At 39.2% G+C, this 18,127-nt stretch overlaps 1 protein-coding gene across 2 annotated transcripts; it reads left to right on the forward strand.

The window, feature by feature from the left end:
* The first annotated feature begins 173 nt into the window (after positions 1-173).
* Positions 174-17,298, forward strand: TTLL1 (TTL family tubulin polyglutamylase complex subunit L1). Of its 2 annotated transcripts, XM_082280033.1 has the most exons (11): positions 174-257; positions 3,700-3,831; positions 5,001-5,209; positions 6,379-6,559; positions 7,628-7,762; positions 7,928-8,036; positions 10,968-11,111; positions 12,860-12,946; positions 14,065-14,228; positions 15,749-15,904; positions 17,011-17,298. In XM_082280033.1, exons 2-10 carry the CDS (start codon positions 3,719-3,721, stop codon positions 15,876-15,878), a joined length of 1,272 nt encoding a protein of 423 aa, XP_082136159.1. In that variant the 5' UTR covers positions 174-257; positions 3,700-3,718; the 3' UTR covers positions 15,879-15,904; positions 17,011-17,298. The 2 variants fall into 2 exon arrangements, with proteins under 2 accessions (XP_082136159.1, XP_082136158.1); XM_082280032.1 differs by having other exon boundaries at positions 15,749-17,298.
* Positions 17,299-18,127: the final 829 nt, after the last annotated feature.

Below are 18,127 nucleotides of genomic sequence, written 5' to 3' on the forward strand. Positions count from 1 at the left end.
GCTCCCGCGCGCGCCGCCCGGCCCCGCCCCCCCGAGGCTCCCGCGCGCGCCGCCCCGGCCCCGCCCCCCCGAGGCTCCCGCGCGCGCCGCCCCGGCCCGGCCCCGCCCCGGCCCCGCCCCGGCCCCGCCCCGGCCCCGCCCCCCGCTGCTCCCGCGCGCGCCTCCCCGGCGGCGGGGCCGGAACGGGCGGGGCGATGGCGGCATCCGGCGGGGACGGCCGGGCCTGAGGGGAGCGGCGGCCGCGCTCCCGGCGGCAGGTGAGCGGGGGCGCGGGGCAGGTCAAGGGTGTCCGTACCCCCCCCCCGGCATCCCTTCTACACACCCACAGCCCCTCTACACACATCCCCAGTCCCATCCCCTTTCTGCACAGCGCCATACGTGTCCTGCACGCACCCCTTCACACACACCCCACATACACACACAAACCCCCCCACATCCCCACGCATACACACCCCACACATACACACACACACACACCACCCACAGACGTACACACCCACACACACACTCCTCCGTCACCGCAAACACCGCCACCCCCAAGCACACGCAGCCGTGTGTCTGTTTCAGTCTTGGGCTCCTCCTCCCTGACACTTTGGGAATCTCGCAGCAGGCCCCCGTGGCCTCCTGTGATGGCACAGCCAGACTGGATTTTCCAGTAGTAAACTTGATAATGAAGCACAGTTACATTTTGTACTGTTAGAAGGAAGTAGGGCTTGCTGGGTCAGGCGTGGCTTCACCCCTGTTTTGCTGTGTGAAAAGTCTGCCACCAGCGCCACTGGCTTCCTGGAGTGGCGGTGATGCCGACCAGGCTGCTTTTGGACCTCAGTTCGTGAATTTGTGCCAGGGCAAGAGGTCTCACCTTGGGGTTAGGCTGCTGCCCAGCTTCCTTGCTGCTCGTGGGAGCAGTGCTTTGGAGAAGCGGCAGTCCTGCTGTGCCTCTGTCACATACCTTGAGTAGGAGCTCTGGTATTCTGCGAAGGATTTGACTTACAATAAATACGCAGGCTAGGGCTGTGTTATGCAGTTCTTCTTTGATGTTTTGTGAAGCTAAGGATCTCAGCTGACCAGAAGTTTGAATGTGTAGCTATCCTGTGCAATCACATCGGATTATCTAGAATACCTGTTTGCAGATTAGAGGATTCCTGTAGAAAACGATATTGTATTAAAATCATATTATCGAAAATGAGAAGGTTTTTGGTACAACTTAAATGTTATTTTTTGTGTCCTTGTTTTTGGGTTTCGGTAATCAGTTTATACAAAATTGGAAGATTTGCTTACAAAATTACAGTAATAACTTACTTAAACATCATCTGAGATGATCAAACTGTCTGCAGAAACCAAGGAGGAATTTTCAGTCTGCTGTTGTATTGCTGTCATTTCAATCCTCCTGTAGCAGGAGGGATCTGTAAGGCCTCAAGTTCCCAAAACAAGAAAAGAATTACACTCTCTGTAATTTTTCTTTTATTTCTGGTAGAAGCTATCTTCAGTGTTTAGCTTTCATTTAGGTTTAACTCGCCTGCCTGTGTGTGAATCGATCGAGGAGTCAGAGAAATGGGGAACCTCATGGGATAGCTTGGAGATGTGAAGAAGGTGTTTTAAAGCCTTTTGAAAAGCTTACATTGTGGTTGGTTAGTACCATTGTAGCCTGTAATGCACTTCCTTTTGAAGGGACAATTTTATTGCAAGCAGACTAATCCCCGAACTTTTAAAACCACAACAAGGTGGTGTGTGGTATTAGTGAGTCACGATGGTGAGTCATACAAGCTTCAATACAAATACATTAATTGTTTCATTTACTTTTGTTCTGGTGATATCTGGGAGGCCCGGAGAGAGATCATGACCTTGTAAAATTAGGTGTTGTATAAATCACACACAAGAAGACAGACCCTGAGCCTTCATGTACTCTTTTCTATCTAAGCTTGGATTTCAGCTTGGTTTGCCAACATGAATAAAAATACGTGGGTCTTAAAGTTTCTAAAATTGAAGTTGATTAGTAAACATTTCCGCCTTGTAAGATTTGTTTGACAGGATAAATAGTCTGTGTGGGATTATATGGGTTATACCTCCCAGAGAGAAACAATAGGGGCCTGAGCTTGGTGGCAAATGTACATCTCCATATCTAGTCCTGGAAAATGAAGACCCCTTGAATACCAGTCCAACATGTTACCTACAGAAATTGCATTAACTACATTCATTACTTGCAACACTACATTTAGTAAAGGTGATTTTATGTTTTAATTTACTTTTCAATGGAAAAGAATATGTAGAAGGGGCAGTGGATGGTGTTACATGTGGATGTGTAATAACCCAGCTGTCTCCCGCTCCTTTGCATGGTGAGTTTTGCTCTTGGTAGAGTAATGCAAGTAAAAATAACAAATATAGGGAAAACAATAAATTTTAGGGAGAACCACACCCTTCCCTCCCCATTAGGTCAGTCAGGTTGTGAAATGGGATGCCAAGAGAGAGAAGCTGTGCTGTCTCTGTCTTTGGGGCTTTTCAAAACATAGATGGGTAAAGCTCTGAGCAAACTGACCATAATGCCTGGGGTGGCCACCTAAAAACAGAGACTAGACAAGAATAAGAGAATAATGGTTGGTATTTATTTGAAGGGCCTTCAAGGTACACCCTGGGGAGTCAAGAAGCTACTTCCAGGATGGACCCCAAGTCACGAGTTCTTCACACTTTTATAAAAAGTTTGATTCATTTGCATATCAGGGTTAATTCTCCGATTAAAACTTCAGTTAATTATGTAATTACCCTAAGTTTACCCTCCTTCTTAAGATGTTTACACATTTTGGGCCTAGGACAGTGTGGATGTCATTGGAGATCAAGCTTGGAGAGGCTTGTTGTGTCTAACCAGCATGAGGGAACAGTCGTTAACAAGCTATAAGTAACCTGTTAAAGTTACACACTAGGCAGTGCAGGATTTGAAAAAGATCCAAGTTAAAACCCAAGGCATCAACCAGATCTCACAGCTAACGCTGCACAGAGCAGGAGACTGGACCAAGGGACGTGCTGAGGTCCCTTCCTGCCAAAATGGTCGAGTGATCCTAACAAAAAGCTGACCTGGGCAAGCGAGAGATCTAATGTAGAAAGTGACATCTGGTGTCAGGAGCTGAAATGCGGTTTGTAAGCACTCTTCTAACAACCTGAGGTTCGGGGAAATCCTGTAAGGCTTTAATGGGATCAGTTGCAAGGTCAGTAACTTTGCTGTAGGTCCCTCCCTTGGGGTACTGCAAATCTTGATTGTTGATAGAGCATGTAAAGGATTTCTTTTGGAATCATGGGTTTTTATTCTAAAGTCACCACGTGATCCAGATGAACTTTCCTGCTTCAAAACAAAGCAGAAATGTATGTTCATAAGTTAGGAACAATACAATGTCTGTGCTCCACTCTTGGTTCTTTAAACATTACACAGTGTAGAATAGAAGGTTCTGTCAGTAGTATATTTAAGGGAAGACAGATGTTGTGTGCCTATTTATAAAAGGTGGAGAGTGTGAAAAGTCTCTGTAACCAAGTGTCCTTGTGTGCAGTTGTCCAGCTGAAAAGTGAAGGGTTTCAGTCTGAGCCTAGATGATATTTTCCTTGGTTTTTAAACTAATATGCTTACATGAAAGTGTTTTGTAGGTGCCACTTTTCTTCTGCCTTGACTTTCCTGTATCCTCCCCTGTTTTCAACTTTAAATTTTCTCACAAACAGGTTATTCTGCTTTAATATAATGGCAGGAAAAGTAAAATGGGTAACTGACATAGAAAAATCGGTTCTAATAAACAACTTTGAAAAAAGAGGATGGATTCAGGTGGCAGAAAATGAAGACTGGAATTTTTATTGGTAAGTACACTGCAATTACCAGTTTCTTTTATCAATGTTACAGAGGCTTGCTCTTTTACCAGAGTCCAGACTTCTGTAATAAACTGTGCTTCTTTTCATGATAATGGTTTCTATTCAGGCTAATTATTCAACATTTCAGTACTGAGAGTGGATGTGAAATTAGATCAAGATTGTGGTAAAAGGAGGAGAGTAAATAATCTTCTCATTTAGTGTTTGTCTAATGTAAGACCATGAAATGCTGTCCTAGAATGCAGTAATCTATTAACTGGCAGAAACAGTGCTCTTTAAATAAACCAAACAATTTATGCTGTTCCTGTCAAATACATCAGAATGGCAGTTTGTGCTGCCAGATGTACCCTTTGTGAACCACTTACTTAAATGGGCAAGAATCTAGTAATCTGCTCATGCTTTTGGAATGCAGTTGGGAGAGTGGGGAAACACTCTTGGAAATTGCTGTGTGACTGGTTGTATTGTTTTGGGTTAGTTTTCTTTTTTTCTTCCTGAAATGATAATATAGCAGATTGGTGGCATTGAGGAAATATTCTTAAATTTTTACACTGAGACATCTAATATGGAAGATCCTTTGCATCTATGTCCCTGCTCTTCTGTGAAAAATGTAGTTGAAAACTGATTTGATGACTCTGTCACTGCAGCACTTTCATCTGGTGTATAACTAAACATCACAGGTGTTCTTAGCAAGATCTCTTAACCAGTTTTCAAGTCATATGTCTGAATTCTTTGTAATCCAAGTAGCAAGGCAGTCAGTAGGAGGTTGGGTTTGTGGCTTTTTTGAAGAGGAAGGGTGAGTTTCAGGAGTGTGAAGTAACAGATTTAGAAAGAGGATTCTCTAGCATTTGGGTGCACTTCAGTCATTTTTAGGCCCCGCTGGGGATTGATTATCAACAAGCCAGAGTCAAGTAGGACCCATTTGTCATCTTCCTGGCCTCACTTCCTGCACCAATTTCAGTAGTAGTAGAGGGACTGATTAAACCCTTGCTTTGTTAAGTAGAACTTCAGGGTATGTTGGATTGTCACTGCAGCAAAATATTAAATAGGAAGAGAAATGATAGAGAGAAAAGATGAAGAAATTGGAGTGAGAAGATCTCTAATTTTTCCTCCTGAAGTGTGTTTCTTGAGAGAAATCATTTGGTGTCTGTCTTTGGTTTCAGGATGAGCGTCCAAACAATCAGAAATGTGTTCAGTGTGGAAGCCGGTTACCGCCTCTCCGATGACCAAATTGTCAATCATTTCCCAAACCACTATGAACTGACCAGAAAAGATTTGATGGTAAAGAATATCAAGAGATACAGAAAAGAACTTGAGAAAGAAGGAAGTCCTCTTGCAGAAAAAGATGAAAATGGGAAATATATTTATTTGGGTATGTTGTTCTTACTATCAGCATTCAGCTTTTTTCTAGGTAGTCAATAACTGGAATTGAACCAGCTTTTTTGTGCATGAAGCACTGAACCTCTGGAGTGTTATGACATTAAAGTGGCTACCTTGAAGTGCTCTGTTCCTCTCTTGGGTTTGATTCATTTGGGGTTTCTTAAAAATTATTTTGGAGAGGGAAAATTGTGGGTTTAAGGTAGTTTACAGTTAAATTAGTGGTGAAACCAAAAGGCTTTGCTACTTCATATGAGAGAGGGTTGCGGTTTCTTTAATTCAAAAGTGAAAAACTGTTACCTGAAAATCTTACACTGGAGCAAAAACTGAAATAAACTTTTTGCAGAAAGGACAAAACTGATGAATAAATGCGTCAGAGGAGAAATTTGGGAGAAGTTGGGGAGCTAATAATGACTGCTAGAAAATAAAATAAAAAGCAAACCAGACAAAAAAAAATACCCAAGAAACCCAAGCCCCAAAACTAAACCAAGAATAGATCAGGAATGAGGAAAGTAGAGTTGGTTTGGAGGTCAGAAAGCATTGAAGTGAAACAGAATGGGGATATGGGGAGTTGAATTACATCTTGGAAAAGTGAAATGAGAACACTTCATCCGTGTAAGAAAACAGTTCTGTAAGGACAGAAGTGAAGATAATCTAATAGCAAAAAGTGAAAAATGTTTTTCTTTAGGTTTTAGGTATCATATGAGCATGGGAGCAGAGGAGAATAATAGGATTTCAGAATAAGATATAACAAATAAGAATTATGGGAGTTACATGAAAATAAGAATTATACAGGCAAAGGGGAATTTTGCCTGCACAGAGCATGATAAGGAATGGTGAAAGTTGGTATAGGAAATTGAGAAATTCTGATTGTTTAGTTGGAATGGTATGTAATACTCTAATTGCACGGCATATAAATGAAAGAAGAAAATCTATTCACATGAATTAGAATCTAATACTACAAAGTGCAGCATTTTGCAATTATTTAAGTTAAAAACTAGAATGTAAATGAGATAAAAAGCAACGTGAGTCTTAATGAAGGAGGATCATGCCAGACTGGAAAACTGAAAATACTGAACTTTTCTTTTCCAGTATATATATGTCAATAGCCTTGTCAGATACAGTGTCTTTAATTGTGCACCTTTTTTTTCCCCCTTTACTCAGATTTTGTTCCTGTGACTTTTATGCTTCCTGCCGATTATAATCTCTTTGTTGAAGAATTCAGAAAGAATCCCTCCAGCACATGGATTATGAAACCTTGTGGCAAAGCTCAAGGAAAAGGAATATTTCTAATCAATAAACTCTCCCAAATTAAAAAATGGTCTCGAGACAGCAAAACATCTTCGTAAGTTCTTGAAGTCCTTTATTGTACTTTCTGTAACTAGGTGAACTACATCAATATGCTGATTGTCTGATGCATGGGAGAAGTATTCCATTATTATTATTATTATTATTATTATTATTATTGCTTTGTCATTTTGTAGTTAGGTTTGCATTTAACCTCAGTTGTTATCTCATTTCCTCCTTCAACAGGTTGTAATACGAGTTGTTTTGGTATGAGGAGGCACACAGAACTGCTCAATTAATATTCTTTATAAAAATGCTTTCATTGTTGTGGGGGAGAAAATTGCGTAGAAATAAATTGTTCTGCTTCACAGTATTAAATAACAGGAAGCAAGAGAAAAATCTTCCCCTCAGCAATTTCAATAACTGTTTAATATATATTAAATTACTTTTTGAATTTGTGTGAAATAAATGCATTTTCCTTTTGGAGCACAAAATAATACACATCATGTTGATGATCTCCTTCCAAATGGATGAAGCACGTTAGCAATCTTACATTTTTCTCTGACTAGAAGTTTTGCTCACACAACTAATGTTAAGCTTTTTCCTGTGATCAAGGGACTGGCTGAATATCCCTTGAGTATCTTTCCCCACGTTTGATTTGGAATCTGAAGAATGTCACAATCTGAAAGTTATATTAACTTTTCGCAGTGGTTTGCAATTGCACACCAAGCACAATGAAATATTCCAGTAGTACAAGACCTTGAATAATGAAGGTGATGCACTACATCCTTTTTGCTCGTTGGGAGCTTGCCAAGCTCTAAATTCTCTTTAAGGGAAAAAGAGTGGCCTGTAAAGCTGCATTCTGAATGGCTTGGTCAGCTACTGTGTGAGTTTAAATGGGTAATTGATCTTGGTCATCTGTACAGTATTTTCAGCTTTTTTTTGGTATATAGTGCCTGATGCCAAGTGTTTATTATTAACCACCACAACTTTATACATTGTCTTGGCAAAAGATGCAAGATTTCAGTCAACTCAAAATTTACAGAACACTTCTAAAGAAGTAAAAGACTTCAGGGATTATATTGATGCAACTATCATATTGTGAGACATGATTTGTGTTTTTCAGGTTTGTATCTCAGTCTTCCAAGGAAGCCTATGTGATTTCACTCTACATCAACAATCCCTTGCTAATTGGTGGAAAGAAATTCGATCTTCGTCTCTATGTTTTGGTGTCCACCTATCGACCACTGAGATGTTACATGTAAGGTTGCATGTATTTGTATTTTGTTTAGAGATAATGTCCAATGTAGTCAAAACAATGTGCATGTTACACAAAGAAGTTTAACCTGTAAATGGTACCCTAGGATGCTCACTTCCTTGTTTCTTACAGGGGTTTAACACATTTTAATGCCTTTTTGCATTTAAGGTATAAACTTGGATTTTGCCGCTTTTGCACAGTGAAATACACACCAAGTACAAGCGAGCTGGATAACATGTTTGTACATCTTACAAATGTTGCCATTCAGAAACATGGGGTGAGTGTGCTGAGTTCTTTCATGCTTCTGTGTAGCAAGACTGATTTTCTTAAATTGTCCCAAAAACTTGGAATCAAAAGGCTTTGTCATACTCTTCATCATCTTGCAGTTAAAATACTTCAACTTGCACTTAGAAATAATTGCATTTTAGAATATAGAAATTTTAGAAAACCACAGCTCAAAAGTCAAGATAATGAGTTGCAGCTCTGTAATAGAGGGTGATATTTTCAGTATTGACTCACAGTAGTTGAGAGCAGGGTTGTTCTTCACATTTCCTTTCATTTAAAAGCCAATATGCTCACTTACTGAATTGAACAATGAAATTAATGAGCTTGAATCATGTGGGTATGTATTTTATAATACTGGCTTAGTATCTCCTTCCTCATCTCCCCTTCCCTTTCTCTCTCTTGCATGCAGTTAATTCAAATTCTTATTTCCAGCACTTACTTATCACAGAACTTTCCAGCTTCTCCCAATGTTCCCTCAACCTCCTGCCCCTGCCTTCCTTGTGTGGGAAACAAAGGGACTGTGCAGTTGCAAACTTGATTGGGTGGCTTCCTCTTGAATGGACAAAGCTGGAGCTCTGCCTGCAGAACAGTTCTGTCCTGTAATTTACCGCTGATATTCATGTGGAAACATGAGAGCTTTGACAGCACTTCCTTATGTCAAAGTAGGCTGAAATTCAGCAGTGGGGAGGGAAGATTAGTGGGGTGGGGGTGACATAGATGGGCATAAAGTGTCACTTCCCAAACCTTGTTCCTTCAGGGAATGACTTGATAATGATTGTCCCTTTGGTGTTTTTAGCGGATGTCTGTGATTTACAAACCATGCCTCTGGTACAGTAATTAAAACTCTATTGTTGCACTTCCTAATGCCCTAAGTTTTATTTTAATGGTATGGAAAATAAATATGTATGGACATACACACACACACGCTCCTGTTTATGTTCATATGGGCATACACCTGCACTCACACACAAGATATATGTAATATATCTTAAACTGCAACCTTGTTCAAAGTGCCTTCTCTGCTACTGTTCCATAAGATGTGCAGCATAGCAGAACTGTTCTTGTCTGGATATTGCTGCAACAACAATGTGAATGATAATGCTGGTAGTTCTAAACCAGGCTAAGTGGTCAAATATGGCATTTTTCAGTACTACAAACGTTTTATTGCTCAGGTGCTGATTTGTGAAGTGCTTCAAACACATTTTGGTTTAACAGGGCACATTGACAATTACTTACAGTGAAAGCAGGTTCCATACAACTTAGAGAATAAATCCTGGTGCTGTTGCCAGTAGCAGTGAAGATGTGAGGCACGTGGTACATTGCCTGTCTTATTATGCACCCTTCCATCTTCTCTACCAGTTAAAGAATGGCCTTCAAGTTTCCCAAATAAAAGAAGTGAATGTGGTGGTGAGGTCACTTAGAATAAAGGACAACAGAAATGGGTATAGAAGTAGCAGCCTAAAAATGTGGAAACGTTACTAGAATATTTGAAAAGCTTTTTATAAATTGTAAACAACTGATATCTGTTCAGTTTGGCAGAAAGGCATAAGAGAAGTTTAACATAAAGTGCTACCCATCCTATTTGTTCTTCTCTTTTAAATGTGCCTGTAACTTTGGAGGCATTTAGACTGTACAGTTTTAGTCTTCTAAAACTGTACCTAATTTGAGCTGTCAGTAATTTATAAAAATTATGATGAGATGCTGGAAAATGCATGTGTAATACAAACAAAACAACAATAATTCTTATGCATAATTATTTTCACTTTGCTTAATATCTTCAATTAAACAACTGTGACTGTGTAAAGCTCTACCCAGTTGCAACCTATTTTGATTTGAGTACTTGTTCTAAAGGGCAAAGAGGGCTGGAACTTTGATCTCTGTTCCCTTGCTGGACTCTGGTCTCAAGGCGTTTTTTTTTCATGGAGCAAATCCTGAGAACCATGTTTCAGGTCCTTATTTGTACAGTCCAGTTTTCCAAATTTTCTAATGGGGGAGCTGTAGGAGAAAGCCTAATAATAAGGCAGATGCTTCTTTGACCTTGTCCTAAAGGACGACAGCATTTGTTCTTCTGAGAGCTTTTTTCTGCTCTGTGCATTCTGTGTTTTATAATTTAGCAGGCATGCAGTCATTAATTCTCAGAAATGCTCCAAGGAGAACCTTTATAAAGGGACAACACTTCTGTTCTGAGAGTTCCTTGAGGGCTGAACATGTGCCTTTCCATCAGTATGAACGACCCTCGCTTTGCTCTTGTCTTTCCATTTAAAGAGAAATAAAGCAGAGCCTTGATAGCCTCTGAAAAGAGAACGTAAGATAACCTCCTGTTTTCCTCTGTTCAGTTTCAGTAACACTTAATGAGTTTTTGTACTGAATTACTTGAAAAATTTAACTTTTACAAACAATTCAGTTAGCATTTCACTATATTCTTGAGTGTAACTGTTATCAGTAGCACCATTAAGAAGATATCAGGGAACGGACAAGTTGTACTTGAAAGTGTTTGTCTGTGTTTATTTATTTAAAGTGCTGCATTTTACAACAGCTACCTTCAGTGAAATTCTGCTATTAGTCATTAATTGTTTTTCCTTATCCCCAGAGGAGGAAAACATTCCATTCTTTCCTTTCACATTTTAAAATTTCTATTTCCAAATCATAACTCATACTTTACTATAAAACTGTCAAAGTACCCATTTTTTTTTCTCCTAAGATTTATTACTTGATTTGCAATGTGTGATACAAACATATTAGAGCTATACTAAAAGCAGTTGATTTTCAGCAGTTCAAAGCTGAAGTCTTCATGAAGCTGCAAGAACAATTAGCCAGCTTTTAGAGCAATACTTGTGAGTATAAGGGGGCTTTTTGTGGGAATGAAAAAAACCTACCAAACAGCTTCAAAATCTTAGACTGAGTGAACTCCTTAACTCTTCAGGATGATTACAACCATATCCATGGAGGCAAATGGACAGTGAGTAACTTGCGCCTGTATCTGGAGAGCACCCGTGGAAAGGAAGTCACCAACAAATTATTTGATGAAATCCACTGGATAATTGTGCAGTCCCTGAAGGCTGTTGCGGTGAGTGCTGTTCCTGGAATGCTGCCAGTGATAGCATTCCAGCTGCAGGCTTCCCATAACCATGGAAGTGAGCTTGCCACTAAAACCCCTCTATCTATTTTCTGCTCTTTGAGTGATGGTGTTGATGCTGACTTCTGCAGTTCTCTTGTCTCTTGATTTCTCTGAGATGAGGGAACTGAATCTTGGGTGGGTGAGTGGGTTGAGCTGTCTGTGGGTATTTGAAGGAGTGAATAAATCTCTTTCCTTGAGGGCTCTGTGAACTATTTGATATGACTTGATACTGCCCTTGTGAATAGTATTAAGTTCTGCCAAAATGTGTGATGTCATTCCAGCAATAACAAATGTGTTAAAGAAAAAAAATCTCTGGAGGACGATTTATCAAAGGAAACCTAAGGCTATTGGTTCAGCAGAGTTACATAATGTACTTTCACCTCTTTTATACACAAGCCATGGAGTTATCACAAACTCTTACTTAAAAAAGAAGTAGCAGCCAGTTCTCTGCTTGAGTGACTTTCTAGTGTTTGGGTAATATTCTGTGATCACATACCAGGGCAGGTATCACTCTGGGGGTCAGCTGGGCTAACTGAGGAGCTCAGTGTTGCCACTGACTCTCCTGGTCCCAAGTACATTGTCTTGTCATCTGTTTTGGGTTGGTTCTGGCACCATTTAGAGCTGAATCAGCTGACTTGTGAACTGACAATTGCTACCTTGGTTTATTGATGGCTTAGTGTTCTGCCAGGGGAATAAGCTGAGTCATGGAAGGACCAGATGAGCACCAGAATCAGCATGAGAAAGTGGGACAAGGTCATGCAGCTAGGATCAGTGGGAGGTGGGGAAGCATGGCTTAACCTGGCCTCTGTTGTGCAATCATATCTGAAGATAACTTGGGAGAAGAAAAGGGATGTAATCAAATGTTAGCAGAACCTTAGGAGTGGAAAAGTGGTGAGAATTACAGAGCATGAAATTTGTTGTTCCTCTGTCCTGTCAATGACACATGTAATGAGATGCTTGTTCTTCCTTCCTGCTTTCAGTCCCTGAAGAAATGAAAAGCTTTATTATTAGTCTAGGGGAAAACATCTCACAAACCTTCACAAATTTTCTCTAAAAGATCTAATGAGATTCACATAGAAGAAAAGTATTACACCATGCATCCTGCAAATGTTTAGCAGATGCTGGAAAGCAACTGGTTCTCTAGATGTGCATCTAAGCACCACTTGATTCGTGGTCTCACTTCGCTTTGGGGTTATAGTTACCTTGAGTAATTATAATTTTAAAATGTATTTTGTAATTGTTTGACCTAAAATTTTTGTGTAGTTACAACAGCAGAATAAAAGAAAAGTCTTTGAATAAGTCTTTTTTTTCTAAAGTTTGAAGAATTCACAATTATGTGGAGCTGTAAATTTTCAAACCTTCTGTTTTCTCCTGATGCATGCAGGCTTTAAATATAGATATTACTTTTGCAAAGTATGAAAACGCTTATTTTCACACAGGAAATGTAATGGGAAATTAACATAACTTAATACTTGTCATCAATGCAGTCATTAGTACTGAAATATTTACATACAGCTTCAAAAAAGAGGCAGTCCTGAACCTACTAGTTAGCAAGCTTATATTTGAGTTACAACACTGAAAAGTGTTGTAGGAGATTCATAATGTCATCATATGTGATTTCTAGCAAAGAAAGTGTTTTGGGTAACTTACTGAAAAGTTGATTTTAATACATATTACTGTCTTTTCTTTTTTCCCAGCCTGTAATGAATAATGATAAACACTGCTTTGAGTGTTATGGATATGACATTATCATTGACGACAAGCTTAAACCCTGGCTAATTGAGGTAAAGTTACATAAAATACAGGAAAAAACTTCCTTCTAATTTCACAGGACAAAACTTAAGGAGATTTCAATGTGTAGTCTTTCCTCTTTTTAAAAAATATTTTTTGTTTATCAGGTAAGTGGATTAAAAGAAATGTTGCAAAGTGAGATAGGTTATGGGATGACCAAGCTAGCATGTGCTTTTCTTTCCTATTTTTTTGGTGTTTCTATTTGTTTGTGTCTTTCTGCTTTTGTCTTCTAAATCCAGTGCATTCATACAACTGCACTTCAGAGGCAGTCTGAATGTTAGTAGCCCTGTTAAGTACTGGATCAGTACCTGGAAAATTGGCATTGACTTGATGGAGCATAACATCATATTTAAGTTTTAAATGCTGTCATTGCCTTAATGTTACAGGTTGAGAGGAAACAAAAGGGGAATACATAGGATATTTGGAAAGTTTTTTTATTTTTTACATAAATTTCTCTTTGGTGTATTAACTTTAGATCTGTATGTTCAATATAAATTTTATCCATCCTTCTTCCTTCTCAATCTAATTCAAAGTGAACTTCATTTTTAAAAAATCATCTTTTTATTGTTCTGATACCACTTCTCCAAAATAAATGTGGAACAAAGATACATTAAATGAATCCCTGTTTTAATTACAACAAGGTACAATGTAGTGCTTTGAATAGAGAGCACTCTCCAGCTCACAATATAACAGGGGAGAACTCAGATAAGAACTTAGAGAAAAGTTGTTTACCTAGAAGAGGGCCACAGATTTCTGTGTGTAACAGATGTTTATGTAAACTGGGCAAATTTTGAACACTCTAATGTATAGGGTTTGTAGCCATGTAAACATAAAATGAAACAAAAATTCTGTCTTGTCTGATTCACCCTGGTGAATCATCTCAACAGAAATCTTCAGGCTGACACTGCAGACACTTAACAGAGTGGTACTTTCCTGTCTAAGTAAAAAGAGGAATGCCCAGTGGGGAATTCCTTCCAGTGTCTGAGGAACTGAAAGATGTGCTTTGAGCCACCAAGTCTCAATTTCCCATGTGGCACACATAGTCATCAGACATGCTGTTTGGAGAACTATATACCACTCCAAAAACTGATGCTGTTTTTTCCTTTTGTAGGTTAATGCTTCCCCTTCTCTTACTTCCAGCACCGCTAATGATCGCATCTTGAAGTATAATCTTATTAATGACACGCTTAACATTGCTGTGCCTAATGGGGAAATCCCCGACTGCAAATGGAATAAATCTCCACCAAAAGAGGTTCTGGGCAATTATGAAGTCTTGTAAGTTTTATCAGTGTTTCAGATAAAGCCCAATGTTTTTCTGTCACCTCACTTTTTTTGATGTGTAATGTAGACCAAAAAGATAAGGTGAGCTTCATTCTGATGTGAAAAATGGGCACAAAGTACCACTTCATTTCTTTGGAGCTGCACTGGAGGTGGGAGTGCATTAAGGCAGAATTCCCTTGCCTCATGTCCAGAGACACTGTTGTCTGATAAGCCCCTCCTTGCACCTTCTGAGCTTCCAGCAGCTAGAATTGAGGGACAGAAGCAAAGAGAATGTTTGTCTTCTACATGTGCAGAACTTTAATTGTATTGAGGGTGATATATAGATGGTACTTAAACAGTTAAAAAGAGTTGGTTCTGGTTTAAAAGTTATTTGATGCAAATTTTTGCTCGGTTCATAGAAATAATGCCTCTTGAGCCCTGTAATTCATAAATGTAATAATAAATAAATAATTGTCAGATTTTTTTTAATTCCTCAATCTGTATTATAAGGAGAGAAATGAAGGAAACTGAGATTTTTATATCTGCAAAATTTATCTAGGATTGATTGGTCTTATGCAGAAGAACACTGATTTAAATACCATATTGCTGACACAGTTTCTCATCTTTTTTGAGAAAATGTTTGGGTAGGTTCTCTAGCACTAGTGGTACAATTGCTCAGTGTGTCAGGAATGACTTTATGTACATAGCTGATCCACCAGTTCCTACTCCTCTTAAATACTTTTACTCCATACTAGTAAAAGCAGTTAAATATAAGTGGCTTGAATTAGGATTTAAGTTTTAATAAATGTTATCTACATGGTAACTGTGAATACCTATAAAGCAGTATAACTAAGTGTATATTATGATTTTTCTACAAAAGATTTTAGTATTATCTTTTGTTAATTACAATTACCTATCTATAACCAAATTCTGCTTGGAATTTGCATAGCAGCTGAAAGGTCAGTATGTGCTGAGGTTGTCTGAGGCTGTAAGGGATTTAGATATTTACAGAATACTCCTCACTGTGGTTAAGTGTTGCCAAATACGTGTCATCAAATGCATTTTGTTTGATCCCACGGCTGTTTAGTTCACCTCATTCTTTCCCTTCTCACTCTGTGATGCAACGGTGGAGTTTTAACGCTGCAGCTACCAAGCCTCCCTTTGAAGCAATAGCTCAGGAGTTACTTAAACTGGCAGCAGTCTGATGTTCTGCTTAACCACAGACCTGCAGAAGTACATGGGGAATTTCACAAGCACGAAATTTCACAAACTCAGGAGTAACTAAAGCTGCCAGGTGACTTGTTTCTTTCAAACAGGGGTTGAAGCTATTTCAAATGATCTGCACTGTAAAATTAGGGATGCGTAGAATCATGGCTGTATGTCATGCTATGCCTGCATAAAGCTGTACGTAGAACAGCTTGCATTAAACTCCAGTTCTAGACAGTAAGCAGACTAGAATGTAGAACTAGAATATACAGGACCCACTGCTGTTTGTGCAGCGGGACAAGGCACTGAAGGGGTTTTCTTATCTCCAGATACGATGAAGAGATGGCACAGAGTGATGGGACTGATCGTGACCTGCGGAGTCGTCCTGGGCAGTCCACGGGGGTCAAAGGAAGCCGTGCAAGAGATTCAGGAAAGCCTGTATTGACCACCTGGAAGTGATGACATAAAAAGTAGCTGTGCTCTTGGTAGGAACACTTCAAGAATAACTTGCAGTTTTAGAACAGATTCCTATGTTTTGCTACATTTCATGTAGGAAATACTAAAGAGGACAATACAGCCTTTGAAAAGTGAAACAAACACTCAAAACCCAGGAACTGTACTAGACGTACACTGACCTGATTATTATTATTATTACAACAATACATATAGAGGGTGTATGTATATGCATTTATGTTCATATAATTTGTATAAACTAGTTCTCAGAAATTATTAAGAACTTTCTTTATAAAGATGACAACTCAAAATATGTGTTCTGAAAAAACCTCCTTGCTGTTTTGGATAGTATTTATTTCCTCTAGTAGCCTCTCCCTTCCTGCCTATAATAAATGAGCTGTGGATTCTGTAAAAGGGCCATGGTGGTAAGTATTAATATTTTCACAGTGATGGTTCAGACTCTTGTAATAAAAGAAGAGCAACTAGAAAAAATTAGCATACATGTACTTGAGGCTGTTGCCAGTTAATGCAGCTATTGATTTATAACCAGTATTAACAAATTGAAAAGCAAGTCTTTAACTGCTGAGGGTTGGGGTTTTTTATTTCCTTTAGGTGTTCTGAGCTGCTATAACTCTTTAAAGGTAGGAAGTTTGATGGACTAAGGGAGCGTTTCAATGGTGTATTGATGGACTATTTCACTAGCCATTAATTTTTATTTTCAGATAGTGCATGTCTGTGGAAAACAGACAGAGCAACCAGATACTGTGACAAATCTCATTGCTTGATGCTGATGATAAATCTTTATTTGCACCAGAACCTCTCAGTATATTTGCATGTATATAAGTCAAATATCTGTATATTTTTGTATATTTTATTTAACAAAAATATTGTTGCACATGGCAGGGTATTTTTGGTAGCTATGATAACAACAGTTGTGATGATTAGCTGCCATAAAAATGGGAATTTCAGTCTTCTAACAGCAGAGCATAAAAACTAGTGGGTTCTGTGATTGGCTGTTGCTTCCACTTGACTTTCCACCAGATATTGGGTGGTCATTTATAAATGGTAAAATTGGTTGGTTTTATTCTCCTTTTCCCTCCCTCCTTTCTTTTTTTTTTTTTTTTTTCTTTTTTTTTAGTGAAGTTAAACTCTCCCAAAAGTTTTTAGTTTCTTGAACACCTAAACCAGACCACCTGCAAGTGCACCACTTTGCCTGCTCTGGAATGTCGTCCTGGAAGAGGGCAGCAAACCATGGTCTTTGGGACAGTTGAACACAGTCTGGCAAGAGCAGCTTGTGTTGGGGAGGAGGGCAGACGTGGGCTGGGCTGACCAATATCCTTACACAGAATCTGGGGTTTATCCTTGCAGTACAGAATGAAATGTGTAGACTGAGTCTCTCCTTAAACTTGCTTATCTTGTATATTCCATTGAAATAAAATCTGATTCTCTCTTCATCAGACTTGAGTCTTCTCACTGGCCTCTACAAAAGCATATTCTAGTTGACTCTTGAAATAAATAAGGCAAAGGCAAGATGATCACTGCAGGATGGTAAAGCTCACCTAAATTCCAGGTCTCATATTTTGGGGTTGGGATTTTCTGTTTGGGTTTTTTGCTATGGGGTTTGTTGATGGTGGTGGTGGCGGCTTGTTTTGGTTTTCCTCAGTTCCTAACTGTGAGTCTTGCTTGTATATTTGAGCCTTGACAGTCAAGCTGCTGTTAAGTAGATGTGTAGTCAGATGTGTTGATCATCAGTAGTGTTGTTTTAATTACGTGATGCTTAGTGGGCAGATGTTTCCGGTTTTACCCCCAACTGCCTGTTAGGGATAAAGTGGGAAGTAGTAACAGCCCTAGGGACTGTGGGCCTGTAGTAAATAGTATTTTGTAGATGATTATGTGTTTAACAGACAGGTAGCATAACAAGGATGCTCTGATAGAAGGAAAATGAAGCTTTCTCTCACTGCTTGCCATTAATTTCTGTAGTGGCTGGGACAGAGGATGTGTTGTTGTGGTAATCTTCTATTGCAGCACTAGCACTGCTTTTTGGGAAGGCTTAACATGACAGCAAAACCAGGTCTGGGTTATTAGGATTTATTGCTGTGGAAGGCTTTGGAGACTGAATCCAGGGGATACTTTTAGCTGTAATTTCACAATGACCCAATACTGATAACAGCATCTAAATAATCTTCTTTTTCCAGACTAGTTTGTTGGTGGTACTCTCTGTTGGCTCTGATGTTATTACAGGTAGGCAGTGAGTT

This window comes from Coloeus monedula (genome assembly GCF_965178545.1).
Source record: "Coloeus monedula genome assembly, chromosome: 4".
Classification (NCBI taxonomy): Eukaryota; Metazoa; Chordata; class Aves; order Passeriformes; family Corvidae; genus Coloeus; species Coloeus monedula.

Excerpts from the sequence above, each read along its gene's own strand:
- TTLL1 (XM_082280032.1), top strand. The coding sequence starts at position 3,719 with ATGGCAGGAAAAGTAAAATGGGTAACTGACATAGAAAAATCGGTTCTA. Across the intron at positions 8,037-10,967 it reads TTGCCATTCAGAAACATGGG|GATGATTACAACCATATCCA; the intron begins GTGAGTGTGCTG and ends TTAACTCTTCAG. Across the intron at positions 11,112-12,859 it reads AGTCCCTGAAGGCTGTTGCG|CCTGTAATGAATAATGATAA; the intron begins GTGAGTGCTGTT and ends CTTTTTTCCCAG.